The following is a 25,339-nucleotide window of genomic DNA, read 5'->3' on the forward strand; positions in this document are numbered from 1 at the left end:
TTCTTTTGGTTTCAAGGGACCCAGTACCCACTGTGGACAGGACCCACTCCTCTCCTGGCATTGCAGCAGCACCTTTGTCATAAGTCAGGTGACCGTATCTCGTTGCTCCGGTGAGGGATCCACTCATATCTCATATCCAGCCTGGGAGAAGGGGTGGCGGCAGAGGGGAGAAGGGGTGGCGGCAGAGGGGAGCAGGTCGCCGTCCTGGCCGCCAGCATTCTAGAAGATGAGCAGGGCGGGGCTGGGGGGTCTCGGCAAGCCCCTTCCGAGACCCTGACTTAGCCTTCTGCTTCCAGAGCTCCCTCGCCCTTGCTGGGCCATGCCCCGTGTCCCCGGGACTGTCCAATCCTGATTCACTCTCCGGTCAACACCCGCTGCTGGAGGGGACAGTGATCTCCTGGCCATGTCGTGTCCGGGAAGAGATCTCGGCGTGGAAATGCTTTTCTTTCCGACCTCCCAGCCTCCTCTCTCAGGCCTCAGTACACCCCACTTCTAGGAGGCCCTGCTGCCTCCGATGCCTGAGCCTCCCTGGGGTTCTGGGCAGAGCTGTGTCTGCCACTCGGAATTTCAGCCTTTTCTGTTCTAAATCCGTTTCTGCTTCTCTGTGTGGGTTTCGGCTTCTCATTGTTTATTTCCTCTCCAGTTCCCTCTGTTTGTGTGGTTTTACACTTTCTTCTTCCTTGTCAGTCCCGCTGCTGTTATCTCGGTGGGAATTCAGAAGGGCGCGGAGCTGAGGACCAGTGTCTCATCTGTCAGAGGAGGCTGGGAGGCCGCCGTAAGCCTTTGCAGTCATTTCTTCAAACTTTCAAATCTGTCCAGATGGGACCGAGGGACCAAGGAAGCACTACTTGACTAAATTCTCTCTCATTTCTTCAAACTACATGTCAAAACCTGATAACTAACCCCTTATATAGCTAATATAAAATATAATTTTGTAATAGAATTTAAATTTTAATGTACATTAAAATTTAATTTTAATATAATGTAATTTATATTATAGTCAACTATAATATAAAATAGTTGATTACAGTAGAAAGGGAATGAATATACAATGTATTTAGGCTTTGAAATTTTTTGGTTTTTTTTTTTTTTTGGTCTTTTCAGGGCTGCACCCCTGGCATATGGAGGTTCCCAGGCTAGGGGTCTAATCGGAGCTGTAGCCACCAGCCTACAGCCACAGCCACAGCCACACCTGATCCGAGCCGCATCTGCGACCTACACCACAGCTCACGGCAACACCGGATCCTTGACCCATTGATCGAGGCCAGGGATTGAACCGGCCACCTCATGATTCCTAATCGGATTCCTTTCTGCTGTGCCATGACGGGAACTCCTGAATGGGTTTTTTTTTTTGTTGTTTTTTTGGGGGGTTTTTTTGGCCTTAATCACCCTCCATAATAGACAAGGGCTATAAATCCCATTTTATAGATAAAGAAACTGATGCCCAGAGATGTTAAATTACTCACCCCAGAATGGAGACAAGAACCTGGATCTTCCAGGCCCTGGTGTCTTCCCCACCTGACCCAATCCTTTCATTTTCATTCTTTTTAGTCTTGCACACAGCTCGCTGGCAAGGCCAGAGGGTCCTGGCTCCTCGTTGAACTTACATACTCCTCCACAAACCCTTCATTAAAAAAACACATGGCAGGAGTTCCCGTCGTGGCGCAGTGGCTAACGAATCTGACTAGGAACCATGAGGTTTCGGGTTCCATCCCTGGCCTTGCTCCGGGGGTTAAGGATCCATCGTTGCCGTGAGCTGTGGTGTAGGTCACAGACACAGCTTGGATCCTGCAGTGCTGTGGCCCTGGCGTAGGTCGGCGGCTACAGCTCCGATTCGACCCCTAGCCGGGAAACCTCCATAGGCCAAGGGAGCAGCCCTAGAAAAGGCAAAAAAGACAAAAAACAAACAAACAAACAAAATAGAACACATGGCAGTCTGCTTTTTCATTATTTTGTGAGTGTTAACTGTGCCAAGTTGCCATTTAGGGCAAATATTCAAAATCCAAGGGGTGACCCTGGGCACATGCCAGACGCCTCTGAAGATTTCGTCCTGACACTCATTCTGCATTTGCCCATTTTAACCTCCTGCGTGTGCTGGTCTAATCTCTCTGGGTGCTACGAAGACATCTCCAGCACAGACTTGGCCCTCTCTCTGGCAGGAAGCTCACACACACACACACACACACACACACACACACAGGGGAGGTGATAAATGAAGCGCAGGCAGAGCTTCCAGAAGCTCTGAGAAAGACTTTACTTTGTGACCTAAGTTTTGCTGACTTGGAAAGTGCCACTAAGTGCTTGAACTTTTGGTTGGTTTGTGTGATGCTCTGTTTCTTCACAAACCAGAGCACAGTGAACTGCTGCGGTTTTCAACAGTGAAACTAAAGCATCTGGGTTGTAGGAATTTCCTCGAAATTTCTTTGAACCATACTGAAACTATCGTACCCACTCTCACCTCTGTTTCCTGTTGTCAGGGTCCACCCTGGCTTTACGGGAAACTATATGTACTGGTGTTGCGTTTCAAAGAAAAATTTGGCTCACTTTTTCAGCTTTTTAAAGAGATGCATAATGGCCTTAAATTGTAATGAAAGTGTTTTACAAACGTCTATAAAAGTCAAAGACCTCCGGGTTCGGTGGTGTGGTTACATGTAAATCGCATCCCTAAGCAGCACCCTTATTTCACTCAACTCACATCATAGCCCTGATTATTACAGAAATGAATCAGACGTAGGCTTTGTCTTTAGAAGGCAGCTCTGACAAAGCGAGCTTTGCGGCAAAGCCTGCTATAATTATAGACTAGAATGTAGTCCCATATTTTCCGTTTATTAAACTTTTAAAAGCTTTTGAGACCAGAGGTGCACCTCCTCTGCTAATCCATACTGTTAAATATGTTTAAGGAAAAAATAAAAATCATTAACCAAAAAAAACATTTTTTTAAGAGAGTTATTAGCCCAGGTACGTAAGAGGAGTGATAATAATAAGAAGTACCAGTGGGAAACCTTTACAGTCCACAAAGTTTTTTCATGGTAAACAGTTGAGCTGTCGTCTCCTCAAACCAACCCTCTGGGGTTCATGATGCTGGCGGGGGGCCTGGACTCTGCTGCCACGTTTCCTCATTGCCAGCTGCTCCCTGCTAGGCTCAGCCAGTAGGGGGCGCTAGAGGGTCTGCAGGGCTGGAGGAGGGGGAAGGGCACTACCCAGAGGTCGGGGGCCCAGATTCCCTGGGGCCCCTGGGATCTGAGAGATCCCACCTCTCCCTTTCATTCCTCCAGCCCTGGGGGTGGCACCCTGTCGGCTCAGGGTCCCCTTTCGGTGTTTCTCCAGTGGCTGTTGAGCCAGTTCCTTCTATTAAATTCTCCTTTCAAATACCTGGTGTCCTCCTTGGTTTTCCTCCCCGGTCCTTGATTAACCCAACCTTTAATCTCACAAGTTAGAAGCAGGTATTATTAAGCATGTTTTACTGGTGGAGAAGGGGAGACTGAGCCTACAGCAGAGAAGCTAAAATTGCACAACCAGTAGCGCAAGAACCCAGACCCACACCGGGGCTATTTTGAGACCCTCTGCTCGCTCCCTTCTCTCAGCATCACTCTTGCTGAACTTAATTTTGTTTTAATAATCTTATACTCACAGAAACATTGCACGGGTAGTGGGGAATCCCTGTGTACCCTCCAGCCGGCTTCTCGGATGTTAACGGCTCACACAACCTTAGAACAGCGATCCCATCTAACTCACAGAGGCACGTTACTGGGGCTTATTTATTTTATTTTATTTTATTTATTTATTTATTTATTGTCTTTTTGCTGTTTTGGGCCGCTCCCGCGGCATATGGAGGTTCCCAGGCTAGGGGTCGAAGCGAAGCTGTAGCCACCGGCCTACGCCAGAGCCACAGCAACGCGGGATCCGAGCCGCGTCTGCAACCTACACCACAGCTCACGGCAACGCCAGATCGTTAACCCACTGAGCAAGGGCAGGGACAGAACCCGCAACCTCATGGTTCCTAGTCGGATTCGTTAACCACTGCGCCACAATGGGAACTCCCAGTTTTTATTTTTTATTTTTTTAATTACTCAAATGAATTTACCACATCTGTAGTTGTATAATGATCATCACACTCTGACTTCACAGGATTCCCATCCCACAGCCCAGGCACAACCCCCCACCCCCCAAACTGTCTCCTCCGGAGACCATAAGTTTTTCAGTGTCTGTGAGTCAGCATCTGTTCTGCAAAGAAGCTCCGTCTGTCCTTTTTTCGGATTCCACATGTCAGTGAAAGCATTGGATGTTGGCGTCTCATTGTCTGGCTGACTTCACTTAGCATGATGGTTTCTACGTCCATCCATGTTGCAAAAAATGCTGGTATTTCATTCTTTTTGATGGCTGAGTAATATTCCACTGTGTATATGTACCACCTCTTCTGGATCCACTCCTCTGTCAATGGACATTTAGGTTGTTTCTATGTCTTGGCTCTTGCAGATAGTGCTGCTGTGAACATCGGAGTCCATGTGTCTTTGCAAGTCGTGGTTTTCTCTGGTACTGGTTTTTAAAACTACAGATTTTATTGGGACTACACAAGTTTTTCCACTGGCATCTCGTTTGCGTGCCGGGTTACCTTCGGTTGTCACGTCTCCTTCATCTCCCAATGCTTGACAGTTCCTGGGTTTTTCCTTGTTTTTCATGACCTTGACAATCCTGAGATGTGCCGGTGAGGTATTTCATCGAACTCCCGTCCGTTTGGGTGTTCTGATGTTTTCTTGTGATGAGGCGGGGTTACGAAGGTGTGGGAGGAATACCAGAGGTCAGTGCCTTTCTCATTGTATCATTTCAGAGGCACAGATGGGCACATGGCCCACCGCCAGCGAGGGCAGCCTTGATCTCTCTGTCAAGGTGGTGTCTGCCAGCTCTATCCACTATAAATCTTTCCTTTTGCACAATTCATCTGTTTAGAAGCCTGTCACTGAATCCTCTTGCTGAACTTTTGACTTGCCACTTAATCCTGAGGCTGTGCTTTCTTGGCAGATGATTAACTCGTACTTAAAGAATCTTTATAATAATTGACCAGGCTGATTATAGAAGGCCGGGCGATTACTACAGAAGCCGCTCTCCCTGTTAGGAGACGGGACCGTGCAGTGCTTCTTGGGGACTCATGACCTGTTACACCATCTTTGCTTTTGCACTATGTTTAAACTTGGAACTTGGCTATTTTTAGTCTCAGAAAGCTTATGGTTAATGCTAGGACACCTATTTATTCTAGATGAACTGGAATCACCTTTGGCAAAGCCCAGAAAGATGATCGGAGGCCCAGGGTCTTAACAGCATGCAGGAGATCAGTGAAAAGAAGAAGAGCCACAGCGAAGTGGTTGCCAACAGTGGGAAAGTCGGAAGTGTTGAAGGATGTGGTGGTTCAAAGAGTGGAGACTTACACGGAGGGAGTGACAGGTGACAGGCGGGGGATACAGAGACCTCAGGTGGGCGGTGCAGGAAAGGATGGGGTGGGACACAGGGTGAGGGAGAAGCCAGTGACGCGAATCAGCCTTGGAGTTGGACCCAGGACATGGTGGGTTGTAAATATTTATATTTTTTCTGTGAGATAGTCACCATCTAGAACCTAAGAGTTATACTTCTAATTCAAGATTTCATTATTAACAGACTTTAAAGGAGTTCAGACATTAATCTTTTTAATGTATAGTTAATATATGAGCCACAGAAAGGAGTTCCAGGGGTTTGCATAACCTGGGCTCCTCACCGCTCAACGGGGGGCCGAAGAATAATCGTAGCTCTCAAAACTCTTGGAAGCTCAGCAGGGCAAAATGAAGCAGATGTTGCCGTGTAAAACTAGCTGTAAAATAGCGATCTTCACGTTTAACCAATTAGAAATTAAAACGATCAGACGTACGTCACAGGTCTTTATTGTATGCTATTTTCTAATTCCCTGAGGTTTCCGTATTTCATGATTAGATAAAGAAAATAAAATCTCGTTAAGAGTTTTGGCCTTTTTTGTTTTGTTTTGTTTTTTAGGGCTGTACTGCTGGCATATGGAGGTTCCCAGGCTAGGGGCTGCCTGCACTGGAGCTGTCGCTGCCGGCCTCCACCACAGCCACAGCCACGCTGGATCTGAAACGCGTCTGTGACCTACGCCACAGCTCAGGGCAACGCCAGATCCTTAACCCACTGAGCGAGGCCAGGGATCGAACCCTCGTCCTCATGGATGGATGCTTGTTGGGCCACCGTGGGAATCCCAGTTTTGGTCATTTTGGCCAAGCCCACAACATGTGGATGCTGTCTGGCCGGAGGTCGAACCTGCACCACAGCGGCAACAAGGCCAGAGCCGTACCTTGCTGCGCCACAAAGGAACTCCCTCGCTGGGGTTTTTGACTCATTCAAGGCCTCCCTCCTCGGCCTCCGGCTGTATCTGCAAATTTGTAGCCGAGCCAAAGGATCAGACTACCTGGGCTTAGAAACCAAAGGATCAGACTACCTGGGCTTAGAAACCGGTGTTCGATTGGCTTATAATCTTAACTCTTTCTTCATTTCACACTGTTACTCTTTGTCTGAAGCCAGAGCTGAGCTTTCTAACCTAGCAGACAGACTTCAGGGCTCATTTTCCTTCCAGGAATATGAGAGATGGAGACCCAAACTCTTGGAATTGAGCTTAGATCTTACCTAGATAGTTTTAGAGTCAGTATATTTCAGGCAGGGCATAGATGGACAGCGTGGAGTTTTCCAATGTGAAGCTTCCAGTTTTTCATTTTTGAAAGAGAGACCAGGGAAGACTTTGGTCCACTTGCCCTTTGTAAACATTTTTTTCATTAAGGTATGTCGATTTCCAAGGCTCTGTCACTTTCTGCTGTATGGCACACTTGCCCTTCCTAATAACTGGCCTATTGAAAAGATCTCTGTCAACAAAAATGACTGGGCCACTGACCCCTGGTGGCGTTAGAACATTCACGTGCTTCTTTGGAAAACAGCAACAACTCATGTCGCGTATTTTCAAATACCTGCCTTGGCTGATACTGGTCCTTACCCACTCCGACCATATTCTTTACTTCCAGTACTGGGCATCTCAAAATTCCTTCCTTGCAAGTGGATTCTTGGAGTTCCCGTCGTGGCGCATCGGAAACAAATCTGACTAGAAACCATGAGGTTGTGGGTTTGGTCCCTGGTCTCGCTCAGCAGGTGCAGGATCTGGCGTTGCCATGAGCTGTGATCTGATGTGGCTGTGGCTGTGGTGGAGGCCGGCAGCTGTAGCTCTGATTGGATCCCTAGCCTGGGAACATCTGTATGCTGCAGGTGCAGCCCCGAATTTAAAAAAAAAGTGGGGAGTTCCCGTCGTGGCGCAGTGGTTAACGAATCCAACTAGGAACCATGAGATTGCGGGTTCAGTCCCTGCCCTTGCTCAGTGGGTTAAGGATCCGGCGTTGCCGTGAGCTGTGGTGTAGGTTGCAGACGCGGCTCGGATCCCGCGTTGCTGTGGCTCTGGCGTAGGCCAGTGGCTACAGCTCCGATTGGACCCCTAGCCTGGGAACCTCCATATGCCGTGGGAGCGGCCCAAAGAAATAGCAAAAAGACAAAAAAAAAAAAAAAGTGAATTCTTATTTGTGAGCTGAGTTATGAGTCTCCTGACCAGATGAATTCTGGAAGTCAGGCATTGAGAAGGGGGTGCTTGTCTGAAAGGAGCTGTTTCTGACCATTAGTCACGATTTACCAGCGTGCCCAATGGAAAAGATGACTGTGTCAGCTTTACGAAAAGCACTTTTTTCCCTTTTAACTCTCCTTAAAATTAGCTGATGGTAGGCAGAATCCTTTGTATGTAAAAGCAGCTCAGCTCGAGGAAGGCACTCGGACTGTAGAAGCAGCGTTTCTCCTGCCGGGAGAGGTTTTCAGGTGGGGAGGGGGGACCGGAAGTCGGTGGGTGTCACTCGTCCTCAAAGGAGCCCTGTCGCCCTGTCGGTGCATCTGACGTCAGAGGGTACAGAACTTGTCCTCTGAACAGCACAAGCCAACACGCAGACCACAAGAAGAGGGAGAAAATGGGTCTGGGAGGGTGGTTAACAGCCATCTGGATCATTTTTGTGATGGCGACTTTTCTCTCCGGTGGCTCTCTGATTGTTTTGTTATCCCCCGTTAGGGTGAACAGAGAGCGCTGGGTAGTGGGGGCTACTCATTGCAGGGTTCAGATATTTGGGAATGGTCATCCTTAGATACTGTGTCACATCACAGCCAGGACGTTAGTCCCACATGAGCCCTCCCAGGGACCTGGCCGAGGTGTTAACAGGCTATAAACAGGCTGCCTTCCTGGATGGATCCTTTAACCAAACCTGAACACAAAGCATCTTTGAACTGAGGTTATCTTGTGCCACCTCTTGGTGTCTCCTTCACGTCTCTGGTTTGAGTGAAAACAAGTGTCTTTTCACGTTCCTCAGCTTTGTGGTCACCAGTCTTGCTACACTGGGGGTGGACTCCCCACGAGCATTGGATGGCAAATGAGTGAACAGGGGGTTTTACTGCTGTAAATGTAGCTCATTGACTTTTTGGTGCATAGCCGGCAGAAGACAGCCTGTCCCGGGGCCACAGCTGGTTAAATAGGCAAATTTGTATTCATTTCATGGCATTCACGCAGAGAGTAGACCGTTCTTCCTGACACGGGTCTAAGAAAATAGTCTGAAGTATCACGGGTCTAAAAATATCCACTGGTAAGTCCTGGACACACTACATCGCTGAGAAGAGAGGAAGCAGAGAAAGCTGAGGAAATAACCAGGCATCAGATAAAAAGGAACTGAAATTTAAATATAAAAGCCCTAAAATCTGTAGAAGCAGGAACTTATGTAAATGAGCGCTATAAATGGGCGCTTCTTATGACCCCAGATGTTGATTTCCATATGAACTGTTAGCTGTTTCTCCGACACAGATATTACAGGCCTGCTAATATAGAAAATGAGTACTTTTCTGTTTGAATCGTGAATGGTCTAAAATCATTTCTTTTCAGAAGCAGATTTGGGGCATTTGGGGCTTTTTCTTCCTCAGTGAAAACGGCAGGAGGGCATGGTCATTTGTTTTCCTTTTACCGGCCCCTCCCCCGTTGTCCCTCCCGGTCCCTTTCAGGGCGCGCTTATTGAATCACCGTCCGTAGTAGTAGTAGTGAAAACTGGAAACAGACCAAGCGTTCGTCAGTAAAAGGTGGGGGACTACGTGATCGCTGGGGGTAAACTCCCCTAAAAAAGGAACCAGCGCTCCTTAGAGACATGATCGATTCCAGGGAGCAGACAGGAAACCACAGGATGAGCCTGGACCATCTTGTGGTGCCAGAAAGTGAGGAAGTGCTCAGAAAATGCTGGGCCCAACTTAGGGCGCTCCCAGCAGCCAGCTCCCGGCTGCCACATGCATTTGGGATCAGGCCTGAATCTCGTAGCAAATGGTAGTAAATTGTGTACTCTTAAAAAAACCCTTTTTATTGAAATGAATGATTTATTTTTACAAATGGATTATAGTCCCTTTTAGAGCCTTCTGGAAATTGCCCAGTGATATGCAACTGAAGTAAGGCATCCTGTCATCTCATAATGCATACTTTCTACCACAAAAATAGGCAGCCGTGGGGGTAATTTAACACAGTATTTGAAATTAGAATGGTCGGAAAATCTAGGATATGTGGTTGATCTATATGCGTGTGTGTGTGTGTAAATAAATGTGGACATACACATCCAGGGTGTCCTTCTGGTCCGTCTAAACTGGCAGTTCCACGTTCGGCCACCAGGGGGCACTTTGCTGATGTAGGGAAATGTACAGGGAAACTGCTCGACCCCAGGATGGAAGGACCACAGACGTATTCCTCCGCAGAGCCTTGACTGGCAACCCCCTGGGGCCCACTGAAAGCGTTCCTCTGGCTGAGCAGGTACTATGCTCCTATCCTGGGCTTGAGGGGCTTGGGATTTAAATTTTTCTGAGACTGAGGCTTCAGTACAGACGTGAGCAGGCCAGTGGCCAGGGTCGGGTGAGCTGTACTCCGGGCAGTGCACCGATGCAGGCTCTGTCAGGATGCTGGACCCCTTCTGGTCAGGACTGAGAGAGGTGCGCTTGGTCCGCCAGGGAATCCCAAGCCTGGCACAGCACTCGGGGCTTCGTGAGCGTGCTGAAGGAACAAGTAAATGTCTTCCTTCTTTGAAAATAACTTAGAGGAGGAATTCCTGTTGTGGTTCAGCGGGTTAAGAACCCAACTAGGGTTCAATCCCTGGCCTCGTTCAGTGGGTTAAGGATCCAGCGTTGCCATGAGCTATGGTGTAGGTCACAGATGCGGCTCGGTTCTGGCGTTGCTGTGGCTGTAGCTCCGATTCGACCCCTAGCCTGGGAACCTCCATATGCCGCGGCTGTGGTCCTAAAAAGAAACAAATAAATAAAAAAGAGTAGAGTATTAGGTATGCTTTTGTGTGTACTTCTGCCTGATCATAGGGCACAATCCAGAGAGTTTGGACTAGCTTCCAGAGCCTGAACAGGTTTCGCTATCTTTTGCAGTGATCATGTAACTCTTAGATTCTCTCTACACTCTTGTCCGGCACCTAGAACACCCCGGGGCTCAGGACCGCCTGTGGACTTGCTCTGCCATAGCTCAGGCAGTTGCAGGCACAAGAGTATGGCTTTCGGGGAATTCCCGTCACGGCACAGAGGAAACCAATCCGACTAGGAACCATCAGGTTTCGGGTTCGATCCCTGGCCTTGATCAGTGGGTTAAGGATCTGGCGTTGCCATGAGCTGTGGTGTAGGCTGCAGATGTGGCTTGGATCCTGCATTGCTGTGGCTGTGGTGTAGGCCAGCAGCTACAGCTCCGATTCGACCCCTAGCCTGGGAACTCCATATGCCTCGGGTGCGGCCCTAAAAAGACAAATACATATATGGCTTTTGCATTTAAATACTGCCTCTGGGTTCAAATCCTGATCCTGCTACTCATTAGCCCTGAGACCTTCAATAATTATATGAATCTTTGGAGTCTTATCTGCAAAATGGGCATGTGGATCCCGATAGTCCTCATTTATCCAGTCAAGCAGCATATTTTTAGGTCCTCCTGCATGTCGTCCTGCTCTCCAAGCGTTTACAGTCTGGGGCACGGCAGCCATGTCTGTGTTTCATGTATTAGGTGAGAATGTATCTAAACTTGAACTCTTGTAGTGATGGGAGCCCAGGGTATGTGAATGCATTTACTCCCGCTGGACCTTGTGCTTAAAAATGGTGAAGGTGAGGGAGTTCCCTGATGGTCTAGTGGTTAGGACTCAGCATTTTCATCACTGTAGCCTGGGTTCAATCCCTGCTCTGGGAATTGAGATCCCACATCAAGCATCACTACATGCCATAGCACCCCCCCAAACAAAAAGTGGTGAGGGCGACACATTTCATGCTATGCACATTTTTTTCAATTACATACAGTAAAATGCAAGAAAATATATCTCTAAAAAAGCGAGTATGATGCCTGGCACAAAGTAGGCAGCTGGTGAACATTTCCCTTTGTTTTGTTTTGTTTTGTTTTTTCCGCGGATGGCTACTGGCAAGCTGTAAATGCAACAGCTACCCGAGTTTCACGCCATTAGAAGGGCTTGCTTCTGGCAGCATTTTCTGGTTGCATGAGTGGAGTGGGGAACCTGAGCCTTGGTCTCTGTCGTCAAGGGACTAACCCGCAGATTTGGTGAACCAGGACACAAGCAAACCTGGTTTCTTTCTTTGTCCACGCGTTTTTATCCAGAGCCTGTCTTCATTCTGAAACGTGAGAGAGAATTCTAGAAGCTTCTTTCAGGCAGCATTCAGCAGGCTGTGAGGTTCATTTCCTCCAGGATGATGTCTGAGAAACGGGAAGGCGTCCCCTAAGCCCGTTCCGAGCTGGAGGCAAGAAGTCAGGATGCGCCACGCCGAAGGCCTGTCAGTCTTCCGCCATCTGTGCGCCCGTTCGCTGGACTCATCGTGCCAGTGGGTTTGCATCCCAGAAGAAGGAAAATTCCGCCCGATCGTCCCTGTCCTCACCCACTCCCTGACACAGTAGACAGAGGCTGAGGAATTACAGTTCTAAGGGCCTCAGAAAGCGGGTGTGAGCTGGGAAGCGGCTGCTGATACGGTTCCGGGGCACACCTGGCGAGCCGCTCCTTTGGGGACGTGCTCGGGCCTGAGTGTGTCGGAGCTTCAGCTCCCTCGGTGCCAGGAAGACGTAACCTTGCTTGCGTGTCACCCATATGTTAGCATAGGACCGAAACCTCTGGTTCTGAATGGAAATAAGATAGTGTCTTTGCTCTATGGAATTCCCGCTGTGGCTCAAGGGGATTGGCGGTATCGCGGCAGCGCCTGGGCGCAGGTTAGATTCCTGGCTGGGCACAGTGGGTTAAGGATCTGGCATTGCTGCATCTGTGGCACAGGTCACAACTGCAGCTCGGATCTGATCCCTGGCCCAGGAACGCCACATGCTGCAGGGCGACCAAAAGTGAAACAAAGAGATACTTCTTTCGCTTTAAATATGACACAGAATGGATGGATGCCACTAGAGATTATCATACTGAGTGGAGTGGGTCAGAAAGAGAAAGATGAATACCATATGATACCGCTTATAAGTGGAATCTAAAACAAACTTACAGGAGTTCCCGTCGTGACTCAGCAGTTAACGAACCTGACTAGCATCCATGAGGTTGCAGGTTCGATCCCTGGCCTTGCTCAGTGGGTTAAGAATCCAGCATTGCCGTGAGCTGTGTTGTAGGTTGCAGACACGGCTCAGATCCTGCGTTGCTGTGGCTGTGGCGCAGGCCAGCAGCTGTAGCTCCAATATGACCTTTGGCCTGGGAGCTTCCATATGCCGCAGGTGTGGCCCTAAAAAGCAGAAAAAAAAAAAAAAGACAAGTAAAACAAACTTATCTATAAAACAGAAACAGACTCACAAACAAGGAGAATAGACTGGTGGTTGCCCAGGCAGGGGTGGGGAGGGCGTGAGATAGACGGGAAGTTTGGGGTTTGTAGGTGCAAACTATTACGTTTAGACTGGATAAACAGCAAGGCCCACTGTACAGCACAGGGAACTATATCCGGTCTCCTGGGATAGACGAGGATGGAAAATAATATTTAGAAAAGAATGTGTGTATATACACACACACACACATATATATTTACATAACTGGGTCACTTTGCTGTACAGCAGAACTTGGCACAATATTGTAAATCAACTATAATTTTTGAAAATATGACACAGTCATGGTGTGTGTCTTAAGGTTCTGTAGGCAAGAGAAAAAGTTCATTAATGCCTTCCTAAGAGCAAAGAGTGAGTGGAGACATAGGTTAGTGTTTTCAGATCTTTTAATACCTGGTACTTTAAGAGGCTATATCCAGGAGCATCTTAGAGAAAGACGCCAGTAGAATGTGTGCAAACCTTCACTCTGCTCCCGGGGCCTGTGTGACTTCGGGGGCTACCATTGAACTGCTCGTGACCTGAGCGTCCTTATCTGCGAAAAGGGACCAGCCATCTCTCCCTCGCAGGGCTGTGCCAGGGTCACTGAGATTATGTATGTAAAGAGCTTAGCCTAGTGCCTGGCACCTAGTAAGTGCTCAGTAAATGATCGTTTTAAAAGCGAAGGCGTTCCCGCTGTGGCTCAGCAGCAACGGCCTGACCAGTGCCCATGAGGATGCCTGGCGTCCTCAGTGCATTAAAGGATCCCTGGCGGAGTTCCGTCGTGGCGCAGTGGTTAACGAATCCGACTAGGAACCATGAGGTTGCGGGTTCGGTCCCTGCCCTTGCTCAGTGGGTTAACGATCCGGCGTTGCCCTGAGCTGTGGTGTAGGTTGCAGACGTGGCTCGGATCCCGAGTTGCTGTGGCTCTGGCCTAGGCCGGTGGCTACAGCTCCGATTCAACCCCTGGCCTGGGAACCTCCATATGCCGCGGGAGCGGCCCAAGAAATAGCAACAACAACAACAACAGACAAAAAGACAAAAGACAAAAAAATAAAAAAATAAAGGATCCCTGGCCTCACTCAGTGCATTGAAGGATCGGGCCTTGCCGTGAGCTGTGGTGTAGGTCGCAGACGCAGCCCAGAGCTGGTGGTGGTGTGCTGGGAATCTGATTCGACCCCTAGCCTGGGACCTTCCATATGCTGTGGGTGTGAAAGAGAAAAATGAATAAATAAATAAGAGCGAAGATGACAGGAAGCTTGGAGTCACTAAGCTTTGGTGGTCTCACCTGGCCTGAGAGGAGGGGGAGGCCACTCTAAGAGCGAGAAATATCTTCTTCAATTCGCCTGTTTCTCCTGTTTCCTCCATTTGTCATCTCTGAACTGACAAATTACATGGGTCCTCAAGATCCCAGTTGAAGTACCACCTCCTCCATGCAGCCTTCCAGGTTACCTCAGCCAGAAGCCATCACTTCCTTTCTAGTTGCCCTTTTTGTGGCATTTCTCTGGGTTTAGTGTTACCGTTACTTACGTGACTGTCATCTGCTCCCAGGAGTTCCCATCATGGTGCAGCAGAAACAGCTCTTGACGCGGAACCATGAGGTCGTGGTTTGATCTCTGGCCTCGATCAGTTAAAGATCCGGCGTTGCCATGAGCTGTGGTGTAGGCCGCAGACGCGGCTCGGTTCTGGCGTTGCTGCGGCTCTGACGAGGCCGGCGGCTACAGCTCCCTTTGGACCCCTAGCCTGGGAACCTCCATGTGCCCTGAGTGTGGCCCTAAAAATAGAAAATAATGATAATAATGAGTATGCTGCTTCCTGAAAGGACAGGACCTTATCTTTTCCACTTTGCGTCTCTCCTTACGGCAGCTCTGAGTGTTTCTGGTGGATTCTGACTGAGTCAATGAAAGGCCACTAAGAGTTCCCTGGTGGCTCAGTCAGTTAAGGATCTGGAATTTTCGCTACTGTGGCTATGGTTGCTGCTGTAGCCTGGGTTTGATCCCTGGCCCCGGGAACTTCCTTACGCCACAGATGCAGCCCCCGGAAAAGGCCACTAAGACAGAAGGCAGGTAGGAGCCTACAAACAAGATGTTTCCCCTAAAGAGATTTCCAGTGGTTTTCTTTGGGGAAGGGAGAGATAAGGAAGAGTTAAAAATTTAGGAGTGTGGAGTTCCCATCGTGGCCCAGTGGTGAACGAATCTGACTAGGAATCCTGAGGTTGCAGGTTCGATCCCTGGCCTCACTCAGTGGGTTAAGGATCTGGCGTTGCCATGAGCTGTGGTGTAAGTCACAGATGGCGGCTCTGATCCCACGTTGCTGGGGCTGTGGTGTAGGCCGGTGGCTACAGCTCCATTTGACCCCTAGCCTGGGAACCTCCATATGCTGTGGGTGTGGCCCTGGAAAAAGCCAAAAAGAAAAAAAAAAAAAAAGGAAGAATGGATTTATTATACTATGAAGGACGGTGTGTGTGTGTGTGTGAGTTGTGCACACACACACTTGATCCCATCTGTACCTCTCCCTGAGCACTGAGTGTCATTGCCAGTTATCCTCACGTGTAATGTTCTCGGTGGAAGACACAGACAACTAGCCTTTTTCCCCCTCTCTCCCCAAGCTTTTCCTTTCTCAGGGGGAGGATATGCAGAAAAATGGACACCAAGTGAGTGGAAAACCTGTGTCTTTTTTAAACTCAGGTAGGCGCTGGGGATAACGCCCATGTACCCGTGCAAATGAATATGATTAACTTTGCTACTCCAGAAAAAATGTTAATCCGAAAGTCATTTATTTTGGCTTTAGAATAGACAAGCATTTGTGTCGGGTTTTCCTGCCTAATTACTTTTTGCTTAAGCTGATTTTAAAATTGTTCTAAATTCCTTTAGTGTGACAGCCCAGCAAGTAGGGGGTGGAGCATTGGGCCAGGCGCGATCGGCACTAGGATTTCAGCTTTCCTTATAAAAGCTCCCGACACGCTGCAAGCAGGAGAGCAAAACTGGAAGCAGCTTTCTGCGGAGCAATTTGGCAAAAACAGTTTTTAAAGCCTTCAAAACATGCTTATTACTCTTTGATCCTGTAATTCCACTTCTAGGAATTTGTCTGAAGGAAATAATCAAACAGGCCTGCAGAAATACAGGGACAAGGCATTGACCGTGGCATTATATATAGCAGCAAAAAAAAAAGTAAAACCAGCTGAAAACACTGAATACTGTGGAAGGGGTTACCGTATGCTCCTGTCTCTGCGGTGTGTACTGATATTGTCAGTTGTAGGCTTTTTAAATATTTGCCACATCTTTCTAAGTGGGAGACAATAAAACAGTGTGTGCAGTTTGAAACAGTGCCCGGCTGTAGCAGGAGGGAGGGAGGCCTGTCCAAAAAGACACATCCTGGAGCTCCCTGGTGGCTCCGCAAGTTAAGGATCCAGCATTGTCACTGCTGGGGCTCAGGTTCCATCCCTGGCCCAGGAACTTCTGGATGCCTAGGGCCTGGCCAAAAAAGACATATTCTGTGGTATGAACTTTGGTCTTGCTGAGTGGGGACATTGTGACTGATTCTGTACATCTTTTTTTTTTTCGTTTCTTTCTCCCGTCCCGTCCCGTCCTGTCTTTTCAGGGCAGCATATGGAGGTTCCCATGTGCTAGTTGGCTAGGGGTCCAACTGGAACTGTAGCTGCCGGCCTGCACCACAGCCACAGCAACGCCAGATCCAGCTCACGGCAATGCTGGATCCTGAACCCACTGAGCGAGGCAGGGATCGAACCCCAAACCTCATGGTTCCTAGTCGGCTTCGTTTCCCCTGTGCCACGACGGGAACTCCCCATCTTTATGTTTTTCAAGTTTTCTTCTCGAACATGTATTGCTTTGTAATTAGAGAACAGACAGCTATCGGGAGTCACTGTTATGGCTCAGTGGGTTAAGAACCCAACTAGACAAAGAAAGAATACAGAAAAAAGCAACTGTTGTGTAATTAAAACAACATGTGCTGAAGCTGTCAGTGGAAAGGTAAAGTGTCGCTCGGTCGATCCTCTCACTGCACATCTGGTGGTCGGATTAAACGTGTTTCCTTAAGGGTCAGCTGGAGCATCAGCAGGCACACCGAATCCATAAAGTCAGATGCGCCGTAGGTTTGATTATGTTTCCCAAGTAATCTAGCCGCACTCAGCAAAGATCTGTGAAGGCACAGAGTTTCACGTGAATATCCTGTTCTCGGACGCCAGCCCTGGGTAGACTCTTGGGAACTAGGAGCACCACGGTTTTTGCACAAGCTCCAAACACAAGTAGGTTTTCTGTGAGCCATAGGTAAAAAATGTTTATTGCCCAAATTACATTCTAAGAATCCTGGGAACCTTTTAAATCACTTGTAATCTTCAAAAGCAATTCCCAATTAAGTTTTTTATAACTGTCCTTCCTTCCTTCCTTCCTTCCTTCCTTCCTTTCTTTCTCGTGCTTTTAGGGCCGCACCCACGGCATATAGAAGTTCCCAGGCTAGGGGTTGAATCAGAGCTACAGCTGGTGGCCTACACCACAGCCACAGCAATGCCAGATCCTTAACCCACCGAGTGAGGCCAGGGATCAAACCTGCATCCTCGTGGATCCTGGTCAGGTTCGTTACCGCTGAGCCACAACAGGGACTCCTACTGATTCCCACTTCTTATCTCCTCGTTATCCTCAGCTCAGAACTGCACACCCAGATGCCCACACGGGGAAAGGGAGCGAAAGCATCTGGAGGATGACAGATAATCACAAGCCTCTGATGACCCCAAAGAGCCCTTGGCTCCCATTTAAAAAACAACAAAACCCCTCTGCTTTCTATGATCAGCTGCAGAGGAAACTTGTTCTCCACTGTTTGCAGGCGTCTGCTCTGCACACATGATCGGGTCCTCTGGTGTTTGCAGTTCCTAAATTCCTCCGACGCCCTGTGGCTTCGCCGAAGGAAAAGCCCGGCGGGTCCGGCTGCCCCGTGGTGTAAGGTCAGATGGAAAAGCCTTTTGTGATTAACTCGGCCACCATGTGTCCCTTGGTATTTGGAACTTCAGTGGGAGTTTTTATTAGTTGTCCGCATTTCGAATGCCGACTCACCTAAGCTTCGTCAAATGGGGAAAGCAGATAAGTGTTTTGGACGCCAAGTCGGATCCCAGTTCTACCACTGGCTGTGACCTTGAATGGGTTCATTTAATACGGTTCTCGGTCTTTCTAAACACACCGTCTCCTCCGCTTTGTTCTCTGCCACAGTTTCCTTACGCGGCTCCTCCTCCCCAAGAACCGGTGAAGACGCTGAGAAGCCTGATCAACATCCGGAAGGACACCCTGAGACTCGTCAAGTAAGTTCGAGCTCGAGGCCGGGTTCCAGGGGCAGCTGACGCCCCAGGAGACGCACAGAGCAGTTTCTGCCAGACCCAGAGCCCGTCCTGCAGGCCTCCAGGGGGTGGGCTGCCTGGATTCGCTGTCTCTGCCCTTGAACTTGCTGTGAAGGTCGGTGTTGGTGAAGAACCATGGCTTCCCAGGAGGCCGTCGTCAGTACCCGTACCTGATGAACGTTCCAAGAAAAGAATTGCTGGGGGAGAGGGTGAATTTTGCAGATACCTGGACAAGCCTCTGTGCAAATGGGCTATTTGGGAGTTCCTGCTGTGGCACAGAGGGTTGAGGATATGGCCTTGTCCCTGCAGTGGCTCAAGTTGCCATGGAGGTGCAGGTTCGATCCCCAGCCCAGCACAGTGGGTTAAGGATCTGGCGTTGTCACAGCTGTGGAGCAGGTTGCAGCTGCGGCTCAGATTCGATCTTTGGCCCAGGAACGTCCACATGCTCCAAGTGCTGCCAAGAGAAAGGGGGGCCGGGGAGAGATACTTGAACTTGGCACAGGAGATCCTTATTTTATTGCTCATGCTTACCTCTCCACGTGTTCTTGCTCTCTGAGCCTCCTCTGGTGCCCTGGGCTGTGGTTTCATCACCGTCATCCATAGGAGTGTTCATGCACAGCTGCCTCCGTTGTGCTGTCCCTGAGCCAGCGGGACTTTTAAGCCAAGGCTGCCAACCAGATAGCACGTCCGTCTGCTAATTTTTACCGGCTCCCTGGGGACAGATTAGGTTAGGGCAACCCGGAGGGCCCGCATTTCCCCGAATGGACAAGGAAGGTGACTCAGAGACTGTTATGTGCTTGTCGAGATCAGGAGGTTTATTTCTCTCTGATCATCTAAAAAAAGATAACTACCTCGGAGTTCTCTGGTGGTTCAGTGAGCAGAGGGCACAGCGTTGCCACTGCTGTGCCAAGGTTTCAATCCGTGGCCCAGGAATTTCTGCATGCCTCAGGAGTGGCGTGTATATGTAATCCATTGGTATATGTGTGTATATATAATTCATAGTCCACAGTTCGTTCATTTAAAGTGTACAGTTTTGGGGTTTTTTTAGGGCCACACCTACAGTATATGGAGGTTCCCAGGCTAGGGGTCACATTGGAGCCACAGCTGCTGGCCTACACCACAGCCACGGCATTGCGGGATCTGAGCCACATCTGCCGAGAGACGGGGACGGGGAGAGAGAGAAAGAAGAAGGAAGGGAGGAAGGAAAGGAGAAAGAAAGAAAGGTTTCTCTCTCCAATGAAGCCCTTTTCAAGAAGTTACTGAGAGTTGTGCTCCAGTAGAACGAGAGTGTAACCCAAGAGCGAAGAAGCCAGGAGGTGTGGGAGAGAGACGCTGTTCTGCGGGCAGGAGGCAGAGGGGACTCACAGCGAGACTCCAGGACGGCGGCAGCGAGCAGGAATGCAGGGCTCCGGGTCCACATGGAGCAGGTCAGGGGGCTCCAGGAGGGACCTGCTCCAAAGGACAAAGTGCATGAGTTCCCTGGTGGCTCAGCAGGTTAAGGATCTAGCATTGTCGCCCCTGTGGTGTGGGTTCCACCCACTTTAAACAATCAACAGTGAGGGCATTCCCATAATGGCGCAGTGGTAACGAACTTGACGAGCATCCATGAGGACGCAGGTTCGATCCCTAGCCCTGCTCAGTGGGTTAAAGGCCCCGGCATTGCCCTAAGCCAAGGTATAGGTTGCAGATACGGCTCGGATCTGGTGTTGCTGTGGCTGTGGTATAGGCCTCAGCTGCAGCTCCAATTCAGCCCCTAGCCTGGGAACGTCCATATATAGCAGGGGTGGCCGTTAAAAAAAACCCTTTTGTTAAAATAAAATGTTAACTTGCTGCCCCGAAATGCTGCGTCTTTGTGGTTTTCCAGGTGTGCTGAGGAAGTGAAGGCCCCGGGCGACGAGGCCGGCAGAGCCAGAGTCCACTACAATGTGGAGTTCACCTTTGACACCGACGCTCGGGTGGCCATCACCATCTATTATCAGGCCACCGAAGAATTCCAGAGCGGCATTGCCAGGTAAGACCGAGGGGCCAGGCGAGCCGTTTCCTTCCCAGGTAGGCCGGGACCCCGGCCAGGCGCACTCACCTGCGGGGCAGCACACTCTTTTCTGTAGCCAGGTGAGATCTGGTTCCTGACCTGCGGTGGTCTTCTATGCAGCCGCACTGTGCCACCTTTGCCCTTCAAACTATGCCATCCTGGCAGAGGGACAGACCGCAGCATCGCCCCGCAGGTCATGGAGAAGCTGTTAAAGATCTGTTACGCTTCCTTTCTGTGTGTGGGTGTAAGAAATAAGTTACTGGTTTTTTGGTTTTTGTCTTTTCAGGGCCGCACCCGCGCCGTGTGGAGGTTCCCAGGCTAGGGGTCTGATCGGAGCTGCAGCCATCAGCTTACACCACAGCCACAGCAACGCCAGATCCGAGCCGTGCCTGCCACCTACACCACAGCTCACGGCAACGCTAGATCCTTAACCCACTGAGAGTCCAGGGCTCGAACCCGTGCCTTCATGGATGCTAGTCAGATTCGTTTCCACTGAATCACAATGGGAGCTCTGATTTTTTATTTATTTATTTATTTTTATTTATTTTTTTATTTTTTTGTCTTTTTTTAGGGCCACACCTGCGGCATGTGGAGGTTCCCAGGCTAGGGGTCAAATCGGAGCTACAGCTGCCAGCCTACACCACAGCCACTGCTATACCGGATCTGAACCACATCTGCAACCTACACCACAGCTCTTAGAAACACCAGATCCTTAACCCACTGAGCAAGGCCAGGGATGGAACCCAAGTCCTCATGGATACTAGTCAGGCTCATTAACCACTGAGCCACAATGGGAGCTCCAATCACTAAGTTTTAATACATTACCAAGCAAGGGCAAAGGAAAGGGATTATAAAGGAGATCCTTTTTTCCCCCTTTTCTCCTCCCCTCCCCACCTCCGCCTGCCTGTGCCCCTCCCCCACACCTCACCCCTCTCCCCTCCCGCCCACCCCCACTTCCTTTCTTTCCCTTTCCTAAAACCCGCTGGCAGTTGAGAACAGGCATGGGACGGAGGAAGCTGTCAGGTCATCTGGCCCCATAGTAACTTGCGCTCTGCTCCCCACTTTGACCCACAGCTACATCCCCAAAGACAGCAGCCTGCAGTCGGAGACGGTGCACTACAAGCGTGGGGTGTGCCAGCAGTTCTGCCTGCCCTCCCACACTGTGGACCCCTCCGAGTGGGCCGAGGAGGAGGTGAGCTGCCGGCCAGGGGACAGAGCGCAGGGCAGGGTCCGCACACAGACCCACGGGGCGCGGGAGCCGCTTAGGACCCGGCCGGCGGCAGAGCGCCAGGCTGGGTGTCGTGGTCTGTGCGGCCCTTCTGCCTGGCAAGGTCTTCACGCCCTGGAAAGGTTCTCCTCTCCCACAGTAGCCACTGGCCTAGGACATTCTGGGAAGGCCGGGCTCCAAGGAAGCAGCTGCAGGCAGAAGCCTCTCCACCCATGAGACGCTCACGGGGAGACCGGCGGCCTTAGGCAGTTGCCGAGTGGGGAGCGGAGATGAGGGTCAGGCCTCCCGACCAGCCGCCCCCGGTGGGTTCCCCTGCCTCTAAACGGCTAAGTCCCTTTTTCTTTTCCTTCCAGCTCGGCTTCGACCTGGACAGAGAGGTTTACCCGTTGGTGGTCCATGCCGTGGTGGACGAAGGAGACGGTACGGGCGCCTCCTGTCTGCTGCGGCTTCTGCAGCACGCGGGCCTGGCAGCGGCTGCGGCCTGACACCCACAGGCTCCTCCGCGGGTGTCGGCCCGGGGTTTCCTGCTCCTGAGCTCCTCGGGCAACGAGCCTCCTGTAGGGCGACAGCCGGGGGGCCCGTTCTGCAGGACGGCGGGGAGTCGGGGCGGCGGCGGAACAGAGCCGTGTTGTTGGCCTTCTTCTTCTTCATCCCTGTGCCTTCCTTTCTTTCAGAGTATTTTGGCCACTGCCACGTCCTGCTGGGCACTTTTGAAAAGGTCAGTGGGTACCATGTGGGCCTCGCTTTGGTACGTGTGGCACTCTCTTTCCCGGGAGGAGGCATGGAGTTTGTTTGCTGGCTGCCTGGGTGCGGCCGGGCGGGGCATTAGGGCAGCAGCACCAACTTCGGCACAACCTTCGATTCCTTAAGCCTGGTTTCCTCTCTTTTAAAGCCGAAGGGCTGGACTCTGTGCTTGGAAGACCTTCCAGTGTTAGGCGTCCACGCCGGCCGGGGAGCGGGGGGTGTCCCAGAACGTGTATAATTGAGCAAAGTAGCAAAAGAACAGCCGGGGGGCCCCTTGTCCTCCTCCCTTGTCGTAACTGTCGTGTTTTCACCCCAGCACACGGACGGGACTTTCTGCGTCAAGCCCCTCAAGCAGAAACAAGTTGTAAGTGTCGAGGCCGGGCTCTTGCCCCTTCCCGCCCCCTTCTTCACTCTTTCACTAAACCCTCTTCTTTCCCTTCCACTTTTTTTTTTTTTTTCCCCCTTTTTAAATCAAAGAAGAAAAGCAAAAAGGAGTGCTTTTCTGTGTTTGAAACTGCTTGGGTGGCCTGAAAAGGATACTGAGTTTTGGTGTCCGGGTTCCAGCGTTGGGGCCGAGGCCACCGTTATCTGAGCAGAGGACTCAGAAAAGCAAAGGACAAGATTTGTCTCCTGGCGGGGGTTTAGGGAGAACTCTTTTGATTTAAAATGCCAGGGGGAGCGGCATTTCCAACGAAAGGCTGAGAGCACCGGGGTCCAGCTCAGGGCCAGCCAGAGCTCTTGGCTGAACTTGTCTCAACGTTCCTTTCCCGGGATTCAGAGTTTGCTGGCCATCGGCCCCCTTCCAGAATGACCTGCAAGTTATGCATGTCTGCTGGAAGTTGTCATTTTTTTGTTTGTTTGGGTTTTGTTTTTGTTTTTTGTTTTTTTGTCTTTTCCAGGGCCACACCCAAGGCATATGGAGGTTCCCAGGCTAGGGGTCTAATCACAGCTGTTGCTGCCGACCTACGCTTCGCTGGAAGTTTTAACACCCCCCACCCCCATCCCCAGCCGGCCATGTGCCATCACCTCCCTTTCACCCTTGCAGAGGTGGGGGAAGACAAAGAGGCGTGGAGGGGAGAGTGGAGTCAGTGACACTGCCAGGGGAGGGTGAGCCATCACACAGAGGGTGTGAAGCCATCGGGTGAGGACAGGGTGGGCTTGGTTGAGATGCCAAGAAAGCACCCCCTTCCCCCCAGCACATCCATGACAGATACCCGAAACTGTGCATTATTCATCCTTTGGGGTATCAAGTGCACTCTGCCCTTAATGACGTCGATAGTAGTCTGTAATACTTTAGTATGAATTTGTTGATAGTGTCCTTTCCAATATAATCGCTCTGTTAAAGCAAGGTGTTTTTGTTTTTTGTTTTTTCTTTTTGTAGCCACACCTGCAGCATATGGAAATTTCTGGGCTAAAGGTTGAATCAGAGCTGCAGCTGGAGACCTATACCCCAATCACAGCAACATGGCATCCAAGCTACATCTGTGACCTGTGCTGCAGCTTGCGGCCATGCCAGATCCTTAACCCACTGACCGAGGCCGGGGGTCAGACCTGCATCTTCACTGAGGCTAGTCAGGTTCTTAGCCTTTTGAGGTACAATAGTTATTCCCTAAAGCAAGTTTTAAGAGAGGCCAAGACGAAAACAGATTCTGAGCCCGGGGAGCTGCCTGGAAAGGCCAGGCCTCCTTGATTTGCTTCAGGGGGAGGCCTCTTCCCCAGGGGCCCGGATAGGATGAAAGGCCAGGGTAGCTCCATGAGAACGGCTTAGCTCTTTTCTCGTTGCCGGACTGGCGTTAGCAACAGACTTTGTCAGACTGGAGAGTGGGATATGTAAAACCCGAGACAGGCTGGGTCTTAGGGGAGAGTCTCACTGGGGACAGAGGCCAGGCAGAGAGAGGAGTGGGCTGGCCTAAATAGGGGATGGGCCAGCCTTGGCGCTGACATGGCTAGGCTGCTGGGACTGGGACGAGGCATTGAAGTTGAGGTTTTAACAAGCGGGGCTGGAGTTCCCATCATGGAGCAACAGAAACGAATCCGACCAGGAGCCATGAGGTTCAGGTTCCATCCCTGGCCTCGCTCAGTGGGTTAAGGATCCGGCATTGCCATGAGCTGTGGGGTAGGTCACAGAAGTGGCGCAGATCCTGCGTTGCTGTGGCTGTGGTGTAGGCCAGCAGCTGTAGCTCCAATTCGACCCCTAGCCTGGGAATCTCCATGTGCTGCGGGTTCAGCCCAAAAAAAAAAAAAAAACAAGCAGGGCCAACAGGGGTGACTTCGCCCTGTGGGTCAGGGTGCTCCGATGGGGAGTGGGGGGGCACAGTCTCTCTCTCTTTGCTTCTGCCTTTTCCCTTCCCGCCTTTTCCTCGCCCATATTTCTTCTCTTTCTTTCCCGTTTCCGTTCCTTCCCTTTGGCACTGTCTAAGCTTAGCTGTTATTGCACAGTCCGTGCTTCTGTTTCAATGCCTGGCAGCCCACGCTTTTCCTAGGCTCTGCCGTTCTTCCCTGTCCGTCACAGGGACCCGCAGTACACGTACTGCTCTCATTTGGGTGAGCGGTCCCGCTCCCGGTTGGGTATCAGGGTGGGTGCCTTACCCATGCGAGTTTCTTTCCTCTCCCAGAGAGGAGACACGAGTCAGTAAAAGCATCCAGGCCTTTGATCTTTGTCACTGTGAAGCAGTGTCCTTGGTTACCAAGGGGGGCGGGCGGCGGGGCAGCGAGCGCCCACTGTCATCTCGAGGCGGAGTCAGGCTGCCCTTGAACTTTCCCCTTGCTCTTCAGGTGGACGGGGTCAGCTACCTCCTTCAGGAGATCTACGGGATTGAAAACAAGTACAACACGCAGGAGTCGAAGGCAAGTTCCCTCCCCAGTGCTGCGGGTCCTCCCGGGAGGCTCAGGGAGTCCTTCCCCGACACGGCGGGATCTAGGAATCAGTGGAATCCGTCTGACCCTAGTGGGTATTTCCTCTTCCTCCTCTCAGACGGTTAGCCGCCTGTATGACCTTGGACATGAGAAAGTAGGCTGGTTTGGATCAGGTCTCCCGTCCCTCAGTGCATCCTCCCCCCACCTCCCCAGCCTTCTGGGCCTCTTCCGTGC

The 25,339-nt window shown here is 50.6% G+C and overlaps 1 protein-coding gene across 12 annotated transcripts in view; it reads left to right on the forward strand.

Moving 5' to 3' along the window:
* Positions 1-25,339, forward strand: part of RNF157 (ring finger protein 157) — an 80,220-nt gene that overhangs the window by 33,616 nt on the left and 21,265 nt on the right. For 11 of the 12 annotated variants that reach the window (XR_001304377.2, XR_001304379.2, XR_001304378.2 and 8 more), the window contains exons 2-10: positions 5,255-5,439; positions 17,741-17,858; positions 18,121-18,209; positions 20,110-20,256; positions 21,352-21,469; positions 21,859-21,925; positions 22,180-22,223; positions 22,566-22,613; positions 25,025-25,096. Coding sequence is in view for 9 of the 12 variants with exons in the window: in XM_013989888.2 (XP_013845342.1) it covers positions 5,318-5,439; positions 17,741-17,858; positions 18,121-18,209; positions 20,110-20,256; positions 21,352-21,469; positions 21,859-21,925; positions 22,180-22,223; positions 22,566-22,613; positions 25,025-25,096 (825 nt within the window). In the remaining 3 variants the exon portion in view is untranslated. The remainder of the gene's footprint in view (positions 1-5,254; positions 5,440-17,740; positions 17,859-18,120; positions 18,210-20,109; positions 20,257-21,351; positions 21,470-21,858; positions 21,926-22,179; positions 22,224-22,565; positions 22,614-25,024; positions 25,097-25,339) is intronic. The other variant, XM_003357958.4, reaches the window with a different exon arrangement.

Source organism: Sus scrofa, chromosome 12, assembly GCF_000003025.6.
Source record: "Sus scrofa isolate TJ Tabasco breed Duroc chromosome 12, Sscrofa11.1, whole genome shotgun sequence".
Taxonomy (NCBI): Eukaryota; Metazoa; Chordata; class Mammalia; order Artiodactyla; family Suidae; genus Sus; species Sus scrofa.